At 38.8% G+C, this 18519-nt stretch overlaps 1 protein-coding gene across 1 annotated transcript in view; it reads right to left on the reverse strand.

Annotated features, from left to right (window-relative positions):
- The window catches only part of CD109 (CD109 molecule), an 88928-nt gene that overhangs the window by 61722 nt on the left and 8687 nt on the right, over window positions 1-18519 (reverse strand). Inside the window, 6 exon segments of the mRNA XM_063291051.1 lie at window positions 1388-1481; window positions 5895-5977; window positions 6475-6513; window positions 6935-7060; window positions 7985-8215; window positions 13559-13587. Coding sequence (XP_063147121.1) covers window positions 1388-1481; window positions 5895-5977; window positions 6475-6513; window positions 6935-7060; window positions 7985-8215; window positions 13559-13587 — 602 coding nt within the window.

Consider the following 18519-nt stretch of genomic DNA (forward strand, 5'->3'; position numbering starts at 1 on the left):
TTAACTTGGAAGAAAAGACTTCAGTTTGTGCAAGTCATGATATTTGGTTACAGTTAATCTCCCTATTTACCACAGACTTTACTCCTTTCTTTCTGAGTATCTCCCTCTATCCTCATTTTCTGAGTGTTCAAGTGGGTAAGGAATCTTCTAGATGTTCAACTGGTTTGTACAACTCATGGCAGTTATGGGTAGGCACTTGGTTCAGCAAGTCAAAGCCAGGGTTACAATTTAAATCTTATTTTAAAAGAAACCAGATTTTACAAGGCAAATAAATATAAAACGTCATACTTCTAAAATTCGTCTTTCTAAAACGCCTGCCAATAAGATTTCAGGCATGGTCTTGTAAGGTATAGAAAAATACAATTCGTAAATAAGGAAGATCTATATATATATCCATATAAAGCAATATCATATAGATCTTGGTTGGGGGAGATTTTTAGGTGCAAATACTAATACTAGTTAATAGCAAGGGGGGGAAGCAATATATGTAAAAAGTTTAAACTAGTGAGCAACACAATGTTACACATTTAAACTAACAACAAGTCAGGAAGAGATAGTGGGAAACTCATCAAATGATAATAGCTAACCCAATTAAAACTTTCAATGTGTGAAGGCCTTGGAACGTCCGGGATGTCTCAAGATAAGAATGTCTATTAACACATGTAAAATAAGGGTGAGAGTCCAGGGGATGAGGCGGTCAGAAGATTGTGCATCTGAGACCCCCAATCAATGGGAGATCAGGCTAGGGAAAAGGTGACGGGCAAAGGGATGACCTATAGATTGTGAACCCACCTATCTCGGGGCAGGAAAGAGCAACCAAAGAATGTATATAAGGGTCCGAACAAAGGAAAAGGGTGTGGCATCTCTCCTTTCAATCAGACTCTGCGTAGCCTGGTTGAGGTGCCCACCGCGCTTTGCAAACCGCTCAATAAAGTAAATTCCTTTTCAGAACTCTCTGGTCCAGTTTTCGTGATTTTTATATCCAACAGTCTCCAAACCAACTTGATTCCAACACTCTGAAATGCCACTGCATATAGATATATGTCAGCTTTGAGATAAAAAAAAAAGCAAGAAATAGTACAAAAAGCTGTTTTAACTTAATTTTGTTCTGATAAAGCAGTATTTCTCAACATCGGTAACTCTAAGATGTGTGGACTGGCTTGGCTGGCTTGGGAATTCTGGGAGTTGAAGTTGCCAAGATTGAGAAACACTGTGATAAAAGCTCAAAGTAGTAATAGGAGGGAGAGGAAGAAGCTATTCCAGACCAGAAAACAGCAAGGGAAATAGAAAGACCACAGGAGAAATCACTAGAAAATTTTGAGGGTGACCTAAGATACACAAATTTCCTGAAATATAAGTATATTGTCAGGAACTGAATATGACTCACCTCCAATATTTTAGTTATCTTTGTCTTCTGTGCTCGAAACAATGTGAAGAAATCAATAGTGACCTTTCCTTTCATTGGTTTTCCATATGTGTACCTGAAAGGAATAACCCAACCACCCCAAAAAAGTATCAATTGGAAATATTTAGTTTCAAAAGACAGACGGAAAGGATATGATAACCTACAAAGTACCTACAGTATTTCTACCTGGACAGTTAATTCTGGGGGAAAAAATTGCTTTTTTTCTCCTCACCTTTTTCTTTTGAACATCTCTTCAACAACATCCAGCCGTAACTTTTTCTTCCCCTCCGTCTCAATCCATGCAGTCTTTCTCTATATATTTATTCTGCATTTTGATTATCATTTCTTTCTTTCCACATGAACAAACAGATTCACTTTTTAAGTATGCCATTCTCACTGTGGTCAACTTTTATTTTTCTCCTGTCATACCCAATCCTCACATCTGTATAAGAGAATGTACATCTGTTTTTACTTATTTTTACAAACATTAATTCCTCCCAACAGACCACATACTACACCACTACCTTTCTGCCAGCATTTGAACAACTTAAAAGATGCACAACTTGATATACTTGCTCTAGTTTTTCACCACTGATGGTTAAACTTGCAATCATTCACTCTATTTTCCTCTCAAACGTCACTCCCTTGGCCTTTGCTACATTAATTTTCAGATCCATGCTCCTTGTTGTATTGCCCAAACTATCTAATACTCTCAGCAAATCTTTTGCGTTCTCAGCCAACAGCCCAGCATTCTTTCTGTACAGAAGTACACATACACTCACATCCCAAGACAACACACCTCTAATGTCATCACAAGCATTCCTTACATTTATCCACAAATATGCTAAACAATCAAGGAGACATCACACATCCTTGTCTTATTCCCTCCTCAGTGCAGAACCATTCACTGAGCATTCTTTTACGTCATACATGCTTTACTTCCACCAGTATTTATGCAAAATGTTCCATAGTTCAAGCCTATTCTTGTGTTCTTGCAGTCAGAATTCTGCCAAACACCTTCCCAGGCACACTTAACCAACTAATTCCTCTGCAGCGTTTGTTCTCACCCTTGCTATCTTTCCTCCAATCCCTGATTCCTGCATAGGGGAACAATAATGACATTCTTCCAAAAGTCAGGCAATCTGCATTCAGTTAAACAAATTGTACAGTCACCCATAAGCAAATCAGATCTATATCTTAACATTAATCCAGTTACACTATCTACACCTGCAGCCTTACTATTTTTCAACATTTTCACAGTATTTATGACTTCCTTTTCTTGGGTATTAACATTTATAGCATTCATTTTCCCTTCCAATTTTTACCATTACCATTCCTATACAGATCTCAAGAGTTCTGCTTCTAGCACTTCCTCTTTTCAATTTCAGCCAAATCACTTCATGGCTGTTACTTATAATTCCATTGACTCTGCTGGAAGCTCCATGTTTATGTAAACAGATTTATGGGAAAATCTTTTAAATGTTAAAGATGTTAATGTAATGTTGAACTCTATACCAAAGCCTTGGAATCTGACTGTTTAGCAGAAATTATAGTTGGTCCCAAGTAGCAACAGTAAGAACAGACCACGGAACAACGGACTGGTTTAAGATTGGGAAAGGAGTACGGCAGGGCTGTATACTCTCACCCTACCTATTCAACTTGTACGCAGAACACATCATGCGACAAGCTGGGCTTGAGGAATCCAAGGCTGGAGTTAAAATCTCTGGAAGAAACATTAACAATCTCAGATATGCAGATGATACCACTCTGATGGCTGAAAGCGAAGAGGAACTGAGGAGCCTTATGATGAAGGTGAAAGAAGAAAGTGCAAAAGCTGGCTTGCAGCTAAACCTCAAAAAAACCAAGATTATGGCAACCAGCTTGATTGATAACTGGCAAATAGAGGGAGAAAATGTAGAAGCAGTGAAAGACTTTGTATTTCTAGGTGCAAAGATTACTGCGGATGCTGACTGCAGTCAGGAAATCAGAAGATGCTTAATCCTTGGGAGAAGAGCAATGACAAATCTTGATAAAATAGTTAAGAGCAGAGACATCACACTGACAACAAAGGTCCGCATAGTTAAAGCAATGGTGTTCCCCGTAGTAACATATGGCTGCGAGAGCTGGAGCATAAGGAAGGCTGAGAGAAGGAAGATCGATGCTTTGGAACTGTGGTGTTGGAGGAAAATTCTGAGAGTGCCTTGGACTGCAAGAAGATCCAACCAGTCCAAACTCCAGGAAATAAAGCCAGACTGCTCACTTGAGGGAATGGTATTAAAGGCAAAACTGAAATACTTTGGCCACATAATGAGAAGACAGGACACCCTGGAGAAGATGCTGATGCTGGGGAGAGCGGAGGGCAAAAGGAAGAGGGGCCGACCACGGGCAAGGTGGATGGATGATATTCTAGAGGTGACAGACTCGTCCCAGGGGGAGCTGGGGGTGTTGACGACCGACAGGAAGCTCTGGCGTGGGCTGGTCCGTGAAGTCACGAAGAGTCGGAAGTGACTAAACGAATAAATAACAACATCAAGCATGAGGGGTGGCTAAAAAATCATATCGAGAAATTGGAAATGTGATATTATTCCAGATGTCAAGGAATGATTGTCAGAAATGTGTGATCTGCCTGCTTTGAAAAAGACAATATTTTCTACAAATCAAAGGATGCAGCATTATGTGTTACTGTGGCAGTGATTTTGTGATATTTTACAATAATATTTTCTCCTGGTCATATTATAGTAGCATATTCAATAGTAAACCAGCAAATGCTGATAAGTATAAAATATAAGGTAGTTTTTTTCTTTTTCTTTTCTTCCTTAGCTTGTATTTTTAGTTTGGGGGTATCTCTTTTCTGTTTTTTAAAGTTTTTTTAGTTTAAATATTGTTAATTGTGTATGTTTAACATTTTAAGAAAAATAAAGTAATAAAACAATGTTTATCCCTCTTCACCTATTCCCCAAACAATTTTTGTTACCATCAAAATCACTCTGCAATTTCTTTTTAAATCTTAAATGTTCCTTGCTTTCTCTAACTACATTTTTTGCAGATATGTTCTTCTCTGTATACATGTTATACCATAACTTCCATCCTCATGTGTTGTAGTGATCATTCTCCTATATGCCTTTTTTTTTCATCCACAGCCTCTTCTACTCCTCCACTACACCAAGCATTTTTTTTGTACTTTCTACAAAAAAAGGAAATGGAGATTTGATGAGATGGCTGCATTGTTTTTAACATCAATTTTCTCCACTGTCTTGTTATTAATAATATTGTTGATGTTTTTAATTGTAGTTTTAATATTTTGATTTTATAATTGTTTTATTGTATGCCACCTAGAGTCACTTTATTGTGAGATGGGTGGCTAGATAAATGTGGTAATAAACAAACAAACAATTTTTTCACTGTACATACCTACATACCTACCAAGCAGATACTCACCAAGCAGTCACCATTCTCATTATTCTTGTTTCTTCAAATGGCTCAATCACATCTTCTATACTCTCTCATCTTGTTCTCAGCCATCCATTCATGTCATCTATCAGAATAATTTTCTCCCCTTGGATGACATTCATTCAGAGCATTACACAATTTTTCCCAAAACTAATTTCTAGTTTTTCTAATATTCCACTCACTGAATAGTAATATAGAACTATCACCAACTTATGGATTCCTATTTTCATATGCACTAACAACCTGAAGGATAGTAATTCATATTTTCTGATGTACATTTTAGCCTTTTCATTCATAGTTAAACCTATACCTTCATTTCCCTGCATGTACTCATCAATTTCACTCCATATGATCAGATCACTTTCATTCAGATCACCTGTATTACATCATTCCCTTCCCCTTAGTTTCACAGATATAGAACTATCTATTTTTAATTCATTCATTCATTCATTCATTCATTTTCTTTAACATTTACTCCTATTACATTCCAATCACAATATTCTATAAGCTGTAGTTGTAAGTAAGATAAAGAAGATGTAAACTAGGTTATCAGTCCTAGGTGTACCTGTGCCACATGTAGCACTCACTTTTAATAATATAAATAATATTGCTCAGCTCATGCCATTGTGCGCAAGTGAGAATCTTTATCTATAGACTATCTTGCTAGCCAATACACTATTGCCAGCATTCCATCAAGTAGCAAGTATATACAACGTACTGATATATACTCAGGATATTTTTTGTTGCCACCACACAAGTAATTAAGTAACTTTATTAATTAGTCAAATGACTGTATCAGAAAGTTGGGCATCAGCCACTATAAGATATAGAATATAAAATATGATGCCATAAAGCGACGAAAATACAATAATATTGCCACCACACAATAATGCAACAGTGGCATATTGTACCTATTTGCACCCCACCTCCTCCAATTTAGAGAAACACTCTAAATTGAATAATTTACTCCAGCATTACATGATTTATATATATGACACAAAGATATAGCCCTCAATGCCAATATATACTTTTTACTTACTTTGCTGTGATAGTGCCATTCAAACTACTTTGCATAGAATAATACTTAAGTGTTGTTAAAGAGACTTCAAACTTTGGCAACACTGAAAACACCCAAAAGCAACAATTACATAATGGAGAAACTGTCTGAAGCAACTGAAAGAATGGAATACAAAGCTTCAGTGTTCCTCTACTATATATTATTCAAGGAAGACCTTATTACATGAATTAATAGACAGACCTCAAAATGACTTTTTCTTCTGCAAGCTCTAAAAGATGAACATCAAAGATAAATGGATACTCAAAGCTGGATCTGATCTTGTTCATATTAGGAGATGTTAATCATGATTACTTAAGTCCCAGTGATTTCAGTCAGTTTATTCTAAGAATTAGTGTCAGGATCCAAACTGTTGAACTTTATGTTAAATAGTCTTTCAATCTGAGTATTGTAATTTTCTATGATTTAATTTTTAAAATTTTTAAATAAAATTCTGGATTACAGTGTTGTAGGAAAATCACTGCCTTCCTGAGTTTAAAATCTTATTCTGCCTTCTGCCCCAAAGGAGTTATCAGCGCATGTTTTTAAGAGCAGTCATCACTTACCATATCTCTACAGTAAATGACTGATAATAGGCTTGATTCTATGGAGACACAAACAAACATAAAAGTCTATGAAAGGCATGTTGAATTTCTTTGTTTACTGCATCTAAGGTAAGACCTTGTTCAAAATTATCTTGGCAAATAACAGATATTTTTTTCCAAAAGTGATAAGAATACTTTTGTTTCACAATAATCTCAGTTTCAACAATCAAGAACCAAACTCCTTTAATGTTCTATAGAATGAATTATTCAGATTACAAAAATGTGAAAAGTATACTATGACATCTTAAATCAAAAGCAGGCAGTCTGTGGTCCTGAATCAACCTTTCTAAGGCCCCTGGAGCTTAATCTAACTAAGTGATATAGCTCCACCCACTCTGCAACCTTTAGTCCTGATTAAAGAAAAAAAAAGCTGTTGGTCCACCTCTACCTTAAATATAAACACATCTTGTTGATACTCACATTTACTTGAACTTCTACAGACCAAACACCCAAGAGAGGATATTTGGATAATTTGAACTGCTTAGCAATCTTGCCCAGTTTTCCATTCTGCGTCAGCCATTGCTGAATCAAATTTCGCTGAGGATCCTTAAAAAAGTATAGGTTAAAACTACTGTATATATTCAGAATAGAGAATTTAGTGCAACATATGACTACTAAAATAGGTTCATGGCAACAAAATATGCTTCAGTAGAAAACATCCAATTAAAAAACTTCTTCATCAACTGTATTATATATTCAAAAACATTGCCTTCTCCTTGCAGATGATAAGATTGGAAGTTCCTGTGACAACAGGAGTTAATTGTCGCAAATGCTTTCACTTTATCATTATATCACAATGAGTTTCATCATTTGTTATGGACCCTCTATGCTACTGTTTTTTGGAGGACTTCATTTCTAGAGAAAATTCTCATTTGTTACCAAATTCTCATTTCTTACTTAGCTAGTTGCTACGCTATAGTTGTTTAACCATAACTCACTGAAACGAAACAGCAATATTATGGCTTGCTATACAATGCCTACCAGGCCCACTGAAGCACATTTTCTGATGGCAAAGTATTTTCTACACATGAACATATTTAATGAAACCCCAACATTTAAAAAGATGCTTTTATGCCACCCAGAGTCACACTGTTTGAGTTGGGTGGCCATATAAATGCTGTAAATAAATACATAAATAATGAAAACTGATGCTTTCCAAGAGTCTCCTGATTAAAAAGCTAAACACCCTGCCTATTTTGCCAGTCTTTTTCTTACAGTAACTGTTTCCAAAACAGCAAGAAATTTTCCCCTGAATTTATATCATTTTTGCTCTAAAAGCATAAATTTAGCTTGGAAGAACATATAATTTGGACCACGTTGGGAATTATGTACAAATGCATATTTATTTTGGGTCTCTTTTACAAGAAGTCATCTTCCTGCTGCTATATCTTGTGGGGATACACAAAAGTAATTCTCACGTACTCCACATGTAATCCCTTCTTTGCCAAACAATTTTAAATCTATGGTTACCTGAATGTATATATTTACAGGAGTACTGTATGGCGTGAGGTCAGGATGCAGAGTAACAACCCGTATTTTCACATCTTGTCCTGGTTTGTAAGTTGCCTTGTCAGTCTGGATGAAGACTGAAAAACTTTTGCTTGCAAACGACAGTGAAGTATGATTAGAAAACAGCAGTTGTCCTTTTGAATATCCATTCACTAATAACTCATAATAGGCTTCAGCACTGCCCAACGGGAGCTGAGGAAAAAAACACATTTCATCACCACTGGTATTGTTTTAGTCATTCTTACATGTTCTTAGAGACATGGTGGAACAGGTGACTGGAGGTCAATATACAGAAAGATTATACACACTAAGATTGCGAGTCTAAGAGTTTTTCTGCACTACCCAGTTGCTCTGTCCCTAGAGCACCCAGGCAACTTGTTCTGGAGGGCAGAAACTAATGAAATCACCCTCTATTAATTCCCCATTTATCTTCCAAACAACCTCCGGTCCCGTTTCTCTGCTCTGCTTCTGAAGTACAGTTTTCTCTCTTTTGTTAGAATTAATTTGAATACCATTTTAATACCATTTCTCAGGAATTAAACAGATCAGAATTTTCTCATACTACATACATTAACTAGCTACTCAATGCTTTACTGCCACTATTGTTAATTTCCACAACCTTCCCCACCCCACAAATAACTGTGTTTATACAGTATACAGCATTCCTCTCACAAGACTATACTGTATGTGCCTGAAGAAGGGGACAGTGATCCACAAAAGCTTGTGCAATAGTGAAGTTATTAGTCTTTAAGGCAGGGATCTCAAACTCCAATAGTTGTGAGTGATGTAGGAGGGCTAGTTCATTACCCCAAGAGCCACAGTACTGCAGACTTTACATACGTTGATAGAAAACTCTCTAGAGAATCAAAAATGAATAAAATGAAGACTACCTTCCCATGCCATTAAATGTACATTTATTAAATAAAAAATACTTCACTGCAAAACTGAGCTTCTGGCAATGCGGTGAAACAGAGCCAAGTCACTTTGGCCACTTAGCCGGCAGCATTTTTCATTAACCAGAACACCAAAGTTTGGGTTTGTTCCTAGGCTAATACATCCTATTATTTTCAAAAACATATTTGGCATGATTATGAACTAGGAAGTCCAACCTAGTACTGCCCAAATTCTGTTTTTCTTCTCTTTCCTTGCTGAAGAGAAAAATCTTTCGTTCCTTTGGTCTTTTTCTTGTTTGCTTTTCCTTTATTCTTCCTCTCCCCCTGCCTAGCAGAGATCCTACTCACTTGCATGGTGGCTGACTGTCTCTTCCACTCCTTGCTTGGCAAAGACCCTCACTCTCTTCCTTGGCCTCCTCTTTCCTTCCCAGGTGGTCCCAGACTCCTAGTTCATCCTTTACTGCCAAGCTTCACTTCTCAGCTGCATCCTCTGGAGAGCTACCACAACTCACAACCAGCACCTGCTACAAAGCATAAAAGTGGGTAGGCTCCCAGACTGCAGTGCTGCATGGCATCACAAACCTCAGGGCACCAACTGTGCAGCATGGCTGACTGGGCCTTGCTACTGCCCAGAGACCTGCTGGACCAGGCCAAGGCAAGCCACCATGGCTCCCCTCATCCTGGAGAGCTTCCTATGGCTCACTCTGCATGTCTGCATGGCCTTCAACAGCTCAACCTTGTTGGGTAGCATCTTCAGTTCTATAAAGTATTTTGTAAGCCAAAGAAAATGACTTGGGGGGGGTGTGAGACTGAGGTCCCTGCTTTAAAGTGTCTTTTCTGGATACAGTATTTCCTAGAAGAATGCTTATCAGGAGACAATCCTCAAGCAGAAAACAAGGATTTGCTGTTGCACACAGTATGAAACAGCCTTGGCTTTATTTTCTCTGTAAAATAGAGAAATTAAGCTGGAATGCAATCCAACTCCATTTGCATCAGTGGTAGTTTTTCCAGTATATTAGTAAGAGCTGGATCGCAACACAAGTGTTTTTACCACCACCCAGGAAGTGAAAGAGAATATAATTAGAAGATAAACATATTTTAAAATGCATATATGTATTTATGACAGATTATTAAATTATGTCATAAATACGTTTTTCATTCAGATGAACATTTTTAGAAGAATATAATGGGGTGGAGTACCTCCCTTCTTTCTGGAAATGGAATAAAGTTAAAACAGGGATCCTATTTTTCATACCCTTTAACATCCCCTGCATTGTATTACAATCTGTTCCTGGAAACTGGGGGAGAAGGGGACTGGGCTTTAGAATTATGTGTAAAATGTAGAAAGCAGTACATGAAAGCAAATTTGGCTTTCACCTTACATGAAAGTAGCTTAGGATTCAAGTCACAGGATCTTAGTCAATTAAATAAATTAATTATTCAACAAAATGTGCAGGTACTTGCATATGACCAAACGTTTCATTCTGAAGAATATGCTAACTTCCTTTGTTTAAAAATAGAGCAAGTATGTGTCATAGCTGAAAAGGTAATCCCTATTACAAGAGAAAATGCAAATATCTATTTTTTCCCTATTTTAAGTTTTTAGTAAAAGACACAGATGCCCATATGTCAAGCTCAAATCCTGGTTGCTACATCCACACATTTTCATGGCAGCATTATAGAAATGGTTCACCACTGCCTTCTTCCATTTTTCAACTTCCCAATCCAGCAACAGCCCTAGGTGGGGGGCCATATGGAAATTTCAAGTACTAACCAGAGACAACCCTACAATACTTCCAAGCATGTTGTATTGTAACGTATGCTTTTATTAAACATAAAGTATGTTTTTTTAAAAAAAAATCCTCTCCTCAATTTATCTCAGCATGTTCGTACTGTATTTTTTCAATTAATCTAAACAATTAAGCTTAATCCCTCAATTCAGAAATAATATTTTGCATTTGCATGTAGGACCTACTTGACTTTGTAATTCAACTTCAGCCACATACAAATATCTACATATAATTTACTCAGATGTCAAGGCAGCATTAGAATCAGCCTAAATTCTTAGAAAACAAGTTTTAGAAGCAGAATGCTAAATGTTTATTCAGTTCATACTTGTTACTTGAAGCATTAGTTTTCCATGCCTAAAGTATGTGACTCATATCACCTATGCTGCTCCTGCTCCACTTTATTAGGAAGGTGCAAACATTTTGTTCAGAAACAAAACTGCTTCTTTGCAGTTGAAGTAGAATTTATAGTCGCAATGCTTGTTTTTGGTAGAACAAAGTAGCCACTTAGGAAAGGTCGAAATTTGATGAATGCTAATAAGTTACCTGCCTCTAGGAATCTGAAAATTCCACGAATCACCCTGCCTTATCAGGGCCTACTCTGTCTCATCTGTAGTCAGCTGGAAGTGGTGTGAGAGACTCATGGGCTCCTGCTGAGGACCACTAATGCCTTTCTTAATTTATTTTTCAAAAAGGGATGGAAATAATGGTATCTCAAAAAAGGAACATTAAAAATAAAAGAAACCATCTGGACTTTTTGAAAAATGCTGTCAATAAGACACTGAACACATATTTTGGTGCTCTACACTTTAGCTTGACATTATTCAAGGACATTGGCTCAGGACATGAGTTCAGGTTCTACTTTATTCTTAGTGTAATCCAGCTAAAGTAGCTGGATCCAAAGCCAGCTGGAGCATCTCTATTTAAAGAAAAAACTGAAATAAGGAGTAGTATCTACATAGTTCCAATGATTAGATTAAGACAATTTCCTTGAAAGTTAACAGAAATATTCACTGAATGTCTAATAAAGAATTACAACTTGCTGGTAAATAAAGCCAACTCTGAAATGTCCACTTTGAACCTCTGGTGGGAAAGGAAATCTGATGAAGGAAACATTTCCTTTTGTTTAAAGGATGTAGCTGTTTGCTATAGAGATGCACAGTCAAGTGATTTAGAGTCCCTATTCTGAATCATAATAGGATTTCCAGTCATTGGAATCCTTTGTTCAAAAGGCTAAAACTACACCACGTTTGGGCACTCAATATTCCAATTCTGGACTTTCGGACAAGTTTTGAGATTGACTTGGAATTTAAGTGGCTCCTCATTACTCTTTCCAGCATTATTTCCATTCCCAAATCTCCTGGAACTAGATCCTCTCCTCTCCTCCATCATTTATTCATTGCCTCAATCACTGAAGCAACTCTAAGTGGCTTTTACATACAGTATATACAACAGTCACCTGGTGTTATCTTAAGACAATCCATACAAATTCCTGCATTTTTTTTCCTAATTCTATCTTATCTTTTTGTTACAAATCAAACTGTCCAGCTCTTAACTCTGCTAATTTTTGCCTTTTGTAGTAGCAGTAAGGGACGCGGTGGCGCTGCGGGTTAAACCGCTGAGCTGTCGATCGGAAGGTCGGCGGTTCGAAACCGCGCGGCGGGGTGAGCTCCCGTTGCTCGTCCCAGCTCCTGCACACCAAGCAGTTCGAAAACATGCAAATGTGAGTAGATTAATTGGTACCGCTTCGGCGGGAAGGTAACGGCGTTCCGTGAGTCATGCTGGCCACATGACCCGGAAGTGTCTATGACAACGCCGGCTCCAAGGCTTTGAAACGGAGATGAGCACCGCCCCCTAGAGTCGGACACGACTGGACTTTACGTCAAGGGAAACCTTTACCTTTACCTAGTAGCAGTAGCTCCCTGGTGTGCCAGTGGAAAGGACTTCCCTCAGCCCCTTTTAATTGTTCTTGTCCTCCCTGTTTTTTATCAACCTTTCAAGCATCTCCTTTCATCAGTAACTTCTAAAGGATTTTAACAAAGGCCATAGGAACTGAAGGGGGCTCTTGGTATTTGCAGTTCCAAGTCAACAGAAATTAAGGTAGATCCAAGGTGTTACTGAAACTGAAAACTGTTTGTCCTTCTAGGAAAGATAAGGACATCTATTTTATGTTCTCAACCAATATAAATTTCAACATATGATCGTAAGAGAGGTTATAAGTTATAACCTCTTCCATCCAGTATTTAGTATGCTAATAGTTTTTCTCTATTCTGATGATGTCAGACTGCAGTTCATGGCTAGAATAAGCTACTTTACAATACACCAAAGTTCTTGCTTTACTTTACTAGATATATTGCAGGTTCTGTACATTTCTTCAAGTTTGTGGCTCATAGAAGGAATTGATATTCCTTGTCTGCAGTCTGAGATTAAGTGTGAGCAAAGCCCAAGGACAAACTTCAATTAGTACATCTAGACTGGGAGGAAATAAAATCTTTTGGATATACATTGGATATAAATAAGTTCATATTTTTGCATATATTTCTCATCTTTTATTAATGCACCATTTTGTTAAATTGAATAAATATTGTTTGCCCATAACCTGAATATGAATTTAAGATATTCAAATTGAAATCCCAGGTGCTTCCGAGTGGGGACTCAAAATAGTTATTTATCTAAAGAAAGAAAATAACGCCTAGACACTGAATCCACAGCTACTCAAGAATTATAGATTTTTAAGGGTAATAAAAATAATGGTAATATAAATATAACATAATTAAGATAACGAAATGAAAGAGCAAATAAATTCTATGCTGGAAACATTTGTTCGGTATTTCTAGTATTTTAAGAATACTTACAGCTTGAAGGACCAGTGTCCCAAAGGAATCTATATTTGGGGGGAAAAAAGAAGAAAATAATTAAAAGGTTTCCCATGCCCATATGCCAAATATTCTCCCTATTCAAGCATGTCTTCTTTACATTGCCCTTATTTAAACATATGACCCCAGCAACATTCTTCTTAAAAATCTTCACTTCATCCTATGCTTCAACAATGAGATATCCAGCCTATAAAACTACTTAGTAAGATTGGGAGGAATTTCCCTAGGCTTGAAACAGCAGGAACATAAGAAATGAGGGAACTTGTTTAACAGGCTCTCTCTCTTATCTGATCCACCATGAAGAGGTAAGTTAGGGAAGATACTTTCTATTCAGCCTGTATGAAGGAACTTTCTCAGATATTATTCTCATAACGTAAGTCCATTCTATTGATAGAAGATTTTAGATATATAGTACTTAAATACACATATATTTCATTTTCATATATTTAGTATGAATGTTTCATATATTAGAAACATTTGCACTTGTATTATGGCTCTGAAACCATGTTTTATTTCCTTGAAGAGTTTTGTTGGCTTTCTTACTCTTCCTTTCTAACAGACCTTGACAGATAGCTACGCCCACAGAAACAAGGTAAAGTGTACATTCCAAGGATAGCTTCTCCAGAGAAAAGGCATTGTTTAGGAACAGTCAAGGGGCCCTAGCAAGGTCCCTTATATGGAATGATGTTAAGATACAGTGAAGGAAGGAAATTCCCAGTATGGAATGATGCTAAGGTAGAGTATGGGTAACTGAGTAAGGGGCGGTATTCTGGAGGAGGAGTTGAATGGAATGTATATCATGTGCTGTAAGGGGCGGGTCCTGTGCGATCACCCACCTAACAGCTTGCTGTCCTTGCTTTTGCTCTTGGGTGAAAAATAGAGAACTTAATTTCATGCAACTGCCTGTTTCTTTGGTCCCGGCTCAGAAGCGAACCTGGTAAGGAAATAAAAAAAAATTCTAACACTGTGACAAGGAAGTTGTGCTAGGCTTCTGGTCCTTTCCTAATATCATTCAATTAAGCTAGCCCCACCTTACTACCATGCACTGAAAGAAGAATTCCTTTTCATGTGCTTGATCTAGTCACAAAATATTATTCAGGTCTAAAGATAAAAGAAAAAAATACTATGTTCCATATGTGGGACTGTGATTATAATAGAAATTAAAATCTGAATGCAATATGTATGTCCATGAACAGGCAGCCTTTTTGGACCAGTCATTTGGGTAAGGTTAATTGCATGCACAAAAATGTGTAAGACAATAATTCACAGAGAGAAGTAAAATCTTTCTGATAAATAAAGATGATACTAGGGGACGGTGTTTTTCAGCATGCCACCCCCCCTTTTAATTAAAGGAATCAAAAACATTTAAAAAATAGGGCAAGGAGGCACCCAGAAAAGTTGCCTAAAGGCAGAGTAGTGCTCATCCCAAGGGCATCACACTGCCTACCTTTAATCTAATGTTCACTTAAAACTACTCAAAACCCCACCTCTCAGGGAACAGAATCGTTTTAAACAATAATCTACTTTTCAGAATAAATTGAGAGGCTGAGGGGCAACAATTTAAAAACAACTTTTCAAAAGCAGAATTGATTTATGGTCTTGTTCCTTTGAACTAATTGCATACTTTAATTCCTACAGACTTGTAATGACAGGTATTTAATATTTGTTTGATTTTGAAATTCTCTTAAATTACTTTTTATCTGCTATGCAAACTATTGTCACAAAACTGCAATGAGTTAGCTTAGGGAGTAGTAATCAAGCTCAAAACCAGAGCCTTTTAATGATTATCAATTATCCATTGGATTTGGGATTAACTTTTACTTTGATTCATGTAATCAGATCACACTGTGCTACAGTTTAATCAACATAGCTCCCATGGGCACAAATGTGTGGGCAGACACCTCCCTTTACCACCCCCAGTCCCCAGGATTCCTGCTCCATCAACTTCAACTTTAAAATTCCTTGCTATATAAGAGAACTCTGAAAATAAACAGACTGAAAACTGAACTATGATTATGTTTGGATGGTGAGAGTAACCAGCTGAGCTGATCTGGGCTGGAGATGATTCCTCCCCATCCAGGCCTGCGCAACCTCCAAGCAGAGGGACAAGACTTCAGCAACCTCTCTTGGCCAGCCTGGGATCAAAATATTTAATTAAATATCATCAGCATACTGATGATACTTGAACACCAAACCGGCAGATGACATCACCCGTCGGTTTCATGTTGATGTTGAAATGGAGGGGAACGAGAATCAAACCCTGTGGCACCCCACAAAACAAGGGGCTAGGGAATGACCTCTCCACCCCAACCAACACCAACTGGACCTGGCTCTGAAGGAAGGAAACCACCATAAAATGGTGCCGCCCCCATTCCCAGGAGCCAGTCCAGAAGGATACCAGTTGACAGTATCAAAAGCCACTAAGAGTATCCTGTTTAGACTATGAGGCCGCCAGGCAGATTTAATATCAAAAAATACTCTTTATTAAATAACTATTTACTTATTTATTGTAAATAGTTATTTAATAAAGAGTATTTTTTGATATAAAATCTGCCTGGCCACCTCATAGTAGACTGGCCTCAATCAGGACCAACTGGGTGGCAACAAGGAAACCGGCAAGGTTGCGGGAGGAGCTGGTAGTAAAACAACGGAGCAGGATTCACTGACAGAGGCTGGAAGGCTGGGAGAAGCTAGGGCACGTGGCACTACTGGAACTGGGAACGAATGACCACGACCTGGAACACCACTCAAACTAGGCTGGCACCAGAACGCTGGGCGAGGCCAAACTGGACCCACTGGACAAGTCTTGGTTCTAACAACAGGACCAGACTGGACTCGGTGACTCAGACTGGACTGGAGACTCGGAACTGGAGACTCGGAACAAGGCTGAGAACTCGAAGCAAGGCTAGACTTGGTTGGAGGCTCTGGACTAGGCTGAATACTCTGGACTAGAGACTCGGAGTAAGGCTGAGAACTCGAAGCAAGGTTGGACTCAGCTAGAGATTCCGGACTGGGCTGAAGACTAGGCACACGACTAGGTTGGGCTGGAGGTTCTGGATTAGGCGAAGTGCTTGAAACATGACCAGACTGGATCACAGGTCCTAGGCAAGGTTGGAAACCTGATTCACAACAAGGTAGATGTGAAGTTCCTGAACAATGTCAGGAAACCAGGGCACGGCTAGGCTGGGCTGAAGATTCAAGGCAAGGCTAGAGGCCGAAAGCACAACAAAGCTATACTGGAGACTGTCATGAGTGAGGATGGCGAGCAGGGGGCTCCCATCCAGGCTGTAAAGCGCATGTGTAGTACTGAGGAATTAGGTGGCCATTCAAAGAGACACAGATCGGGCCCGCCTTAGTCTTTGGGGTTTATATGTCTGGGTTTTCCCACGCTTTTTCAGTTTGTTAGGATTCTCTGTTATGTAGCAGTAAATAAAACTAGAGACCTATTCCTTGTCTCAGCGTGGTTCCTGGCTGTTAGGACAGAGACTTTGGACAAGGCTGGGAGCTAGAGGCGCAACAAGGCTGAATTGGAGACTCAAAGCAAGGCGGAGGACTAGAAGCACAACAAGACTGGACTGGAGACTCTGGACACAGATGGAAACTCAAAGCAAGGCTGGAAGTGCGCCTGGAACGCACACAAGGAAGATGCAGAGATCCAAAGCTGGAAGTGAGACTGAGGCTGCTGGGTTCAGCAAGAAGATCCTCGGTGGCAGCAGATGCAGGATCCATGTCCTCTCCAATAGGAAACACTAGCGCTGATTCCCCTCCAGTTACAGACACTGTTTCCAACACAGGTAAAGACTCTTCTGCTCGAACTGCAAGCTCGAAGGATCGGTTGTCTCCGGCTGCTTGCTCTTCACATGTCTGCCTTTTATGCCGATCTTTTGTGTGCCTATTCCCTTCTGCAGCTAATTAGGCTGCCTTCTCCTTTGCACACTTTTCTGCCCATCATTCGTGCATGCTGATTGGAGGATTCAAATCCTCCTCTGAAGACTGACCAATCAGCGCCTGTGACTCTTCCCGCACTGCTGGCTCATCTCTGGGTTTTGCTTTCCCAGTTTCAGCCCAGTAAGTTTCTATTTCCCCCTCTGACTCAGAAAGAGTTTCATTTTCTGAGTCAGATGCTGGCTGGAATCTCACAGAGAGATCGAGGAGCACAAGGATATATGTACCACATCCATCCCAGCTCTACTATAGTACAGGCCATCTGCAAGCACAACCAAGGCTGTCTCCATACTTAATCCTGACCTGAAACCCAACTGAAATGGGTCTAGATAATCTGCTTCTCCAAGGTTCTCTGCAGCTGCAATCTGACCAGTTTCTCAACCACCTTCCCCCCAAAGTGAAGGAGTTATCTAAAACCTTTGAGTCCAAAAACAGCTTCTTGAGGAGGGGGCCGACCACAGGCTCTTTTAAAGCTGCAGGCACAAAACCCTCCCTCAAAGAGGCAGACACCACAGCATGGACCCAACCACAGGTCACCTCCCTGGGAGCTTTCACAACTCAGGAGGGACCTAGCAGACAGGAGGCTGGGTAAAGCAGACAGGAGGCTGAGCTTACAGAACCATAAATGTTTGTCATCTATCCCATAAACTTACACAAGAACGTTGCAAAGGAAACCAGATATAAAGTGTATTACAATGACCTGTTCTCAGGAAGTAACTGAGCTGTATTTGATCATGGTGAAACATGTCTTCCACTCTGACTCCTTTACGGTGCTGTATGTAGGACTGTTAAGAAACTTCAGAAACGCATGAAAGCAATACCTTACTAGCTACTTAAAACCTTATAGAATAGTTGCACTCATTTGAATGTTCAAGTACTCTCGGGAGGCAAAATGATTTTTTAAAAACTGGATCTTGGAAATGTGATAAATTATATTCATGTGTGTGAGTATGTACTGTATACTGTGTTGTTTATTCGTTTAGTCACTTCCAACT

The sequence above is a fragment of the Candoia aspera genome, chromosome 1 (assembly GCF_035149785.1).
Source record: "Candoia aspera isolate rCanAsp1 chromosome 1, rCanAsp1.hap2, whole genome shotgun sequence".
Lineage (NCBI taxonomy): Eukaryota > Metazoa > Chordata > Lepidosauria > Squamata > Boidae > Candoia > Candoia aspera.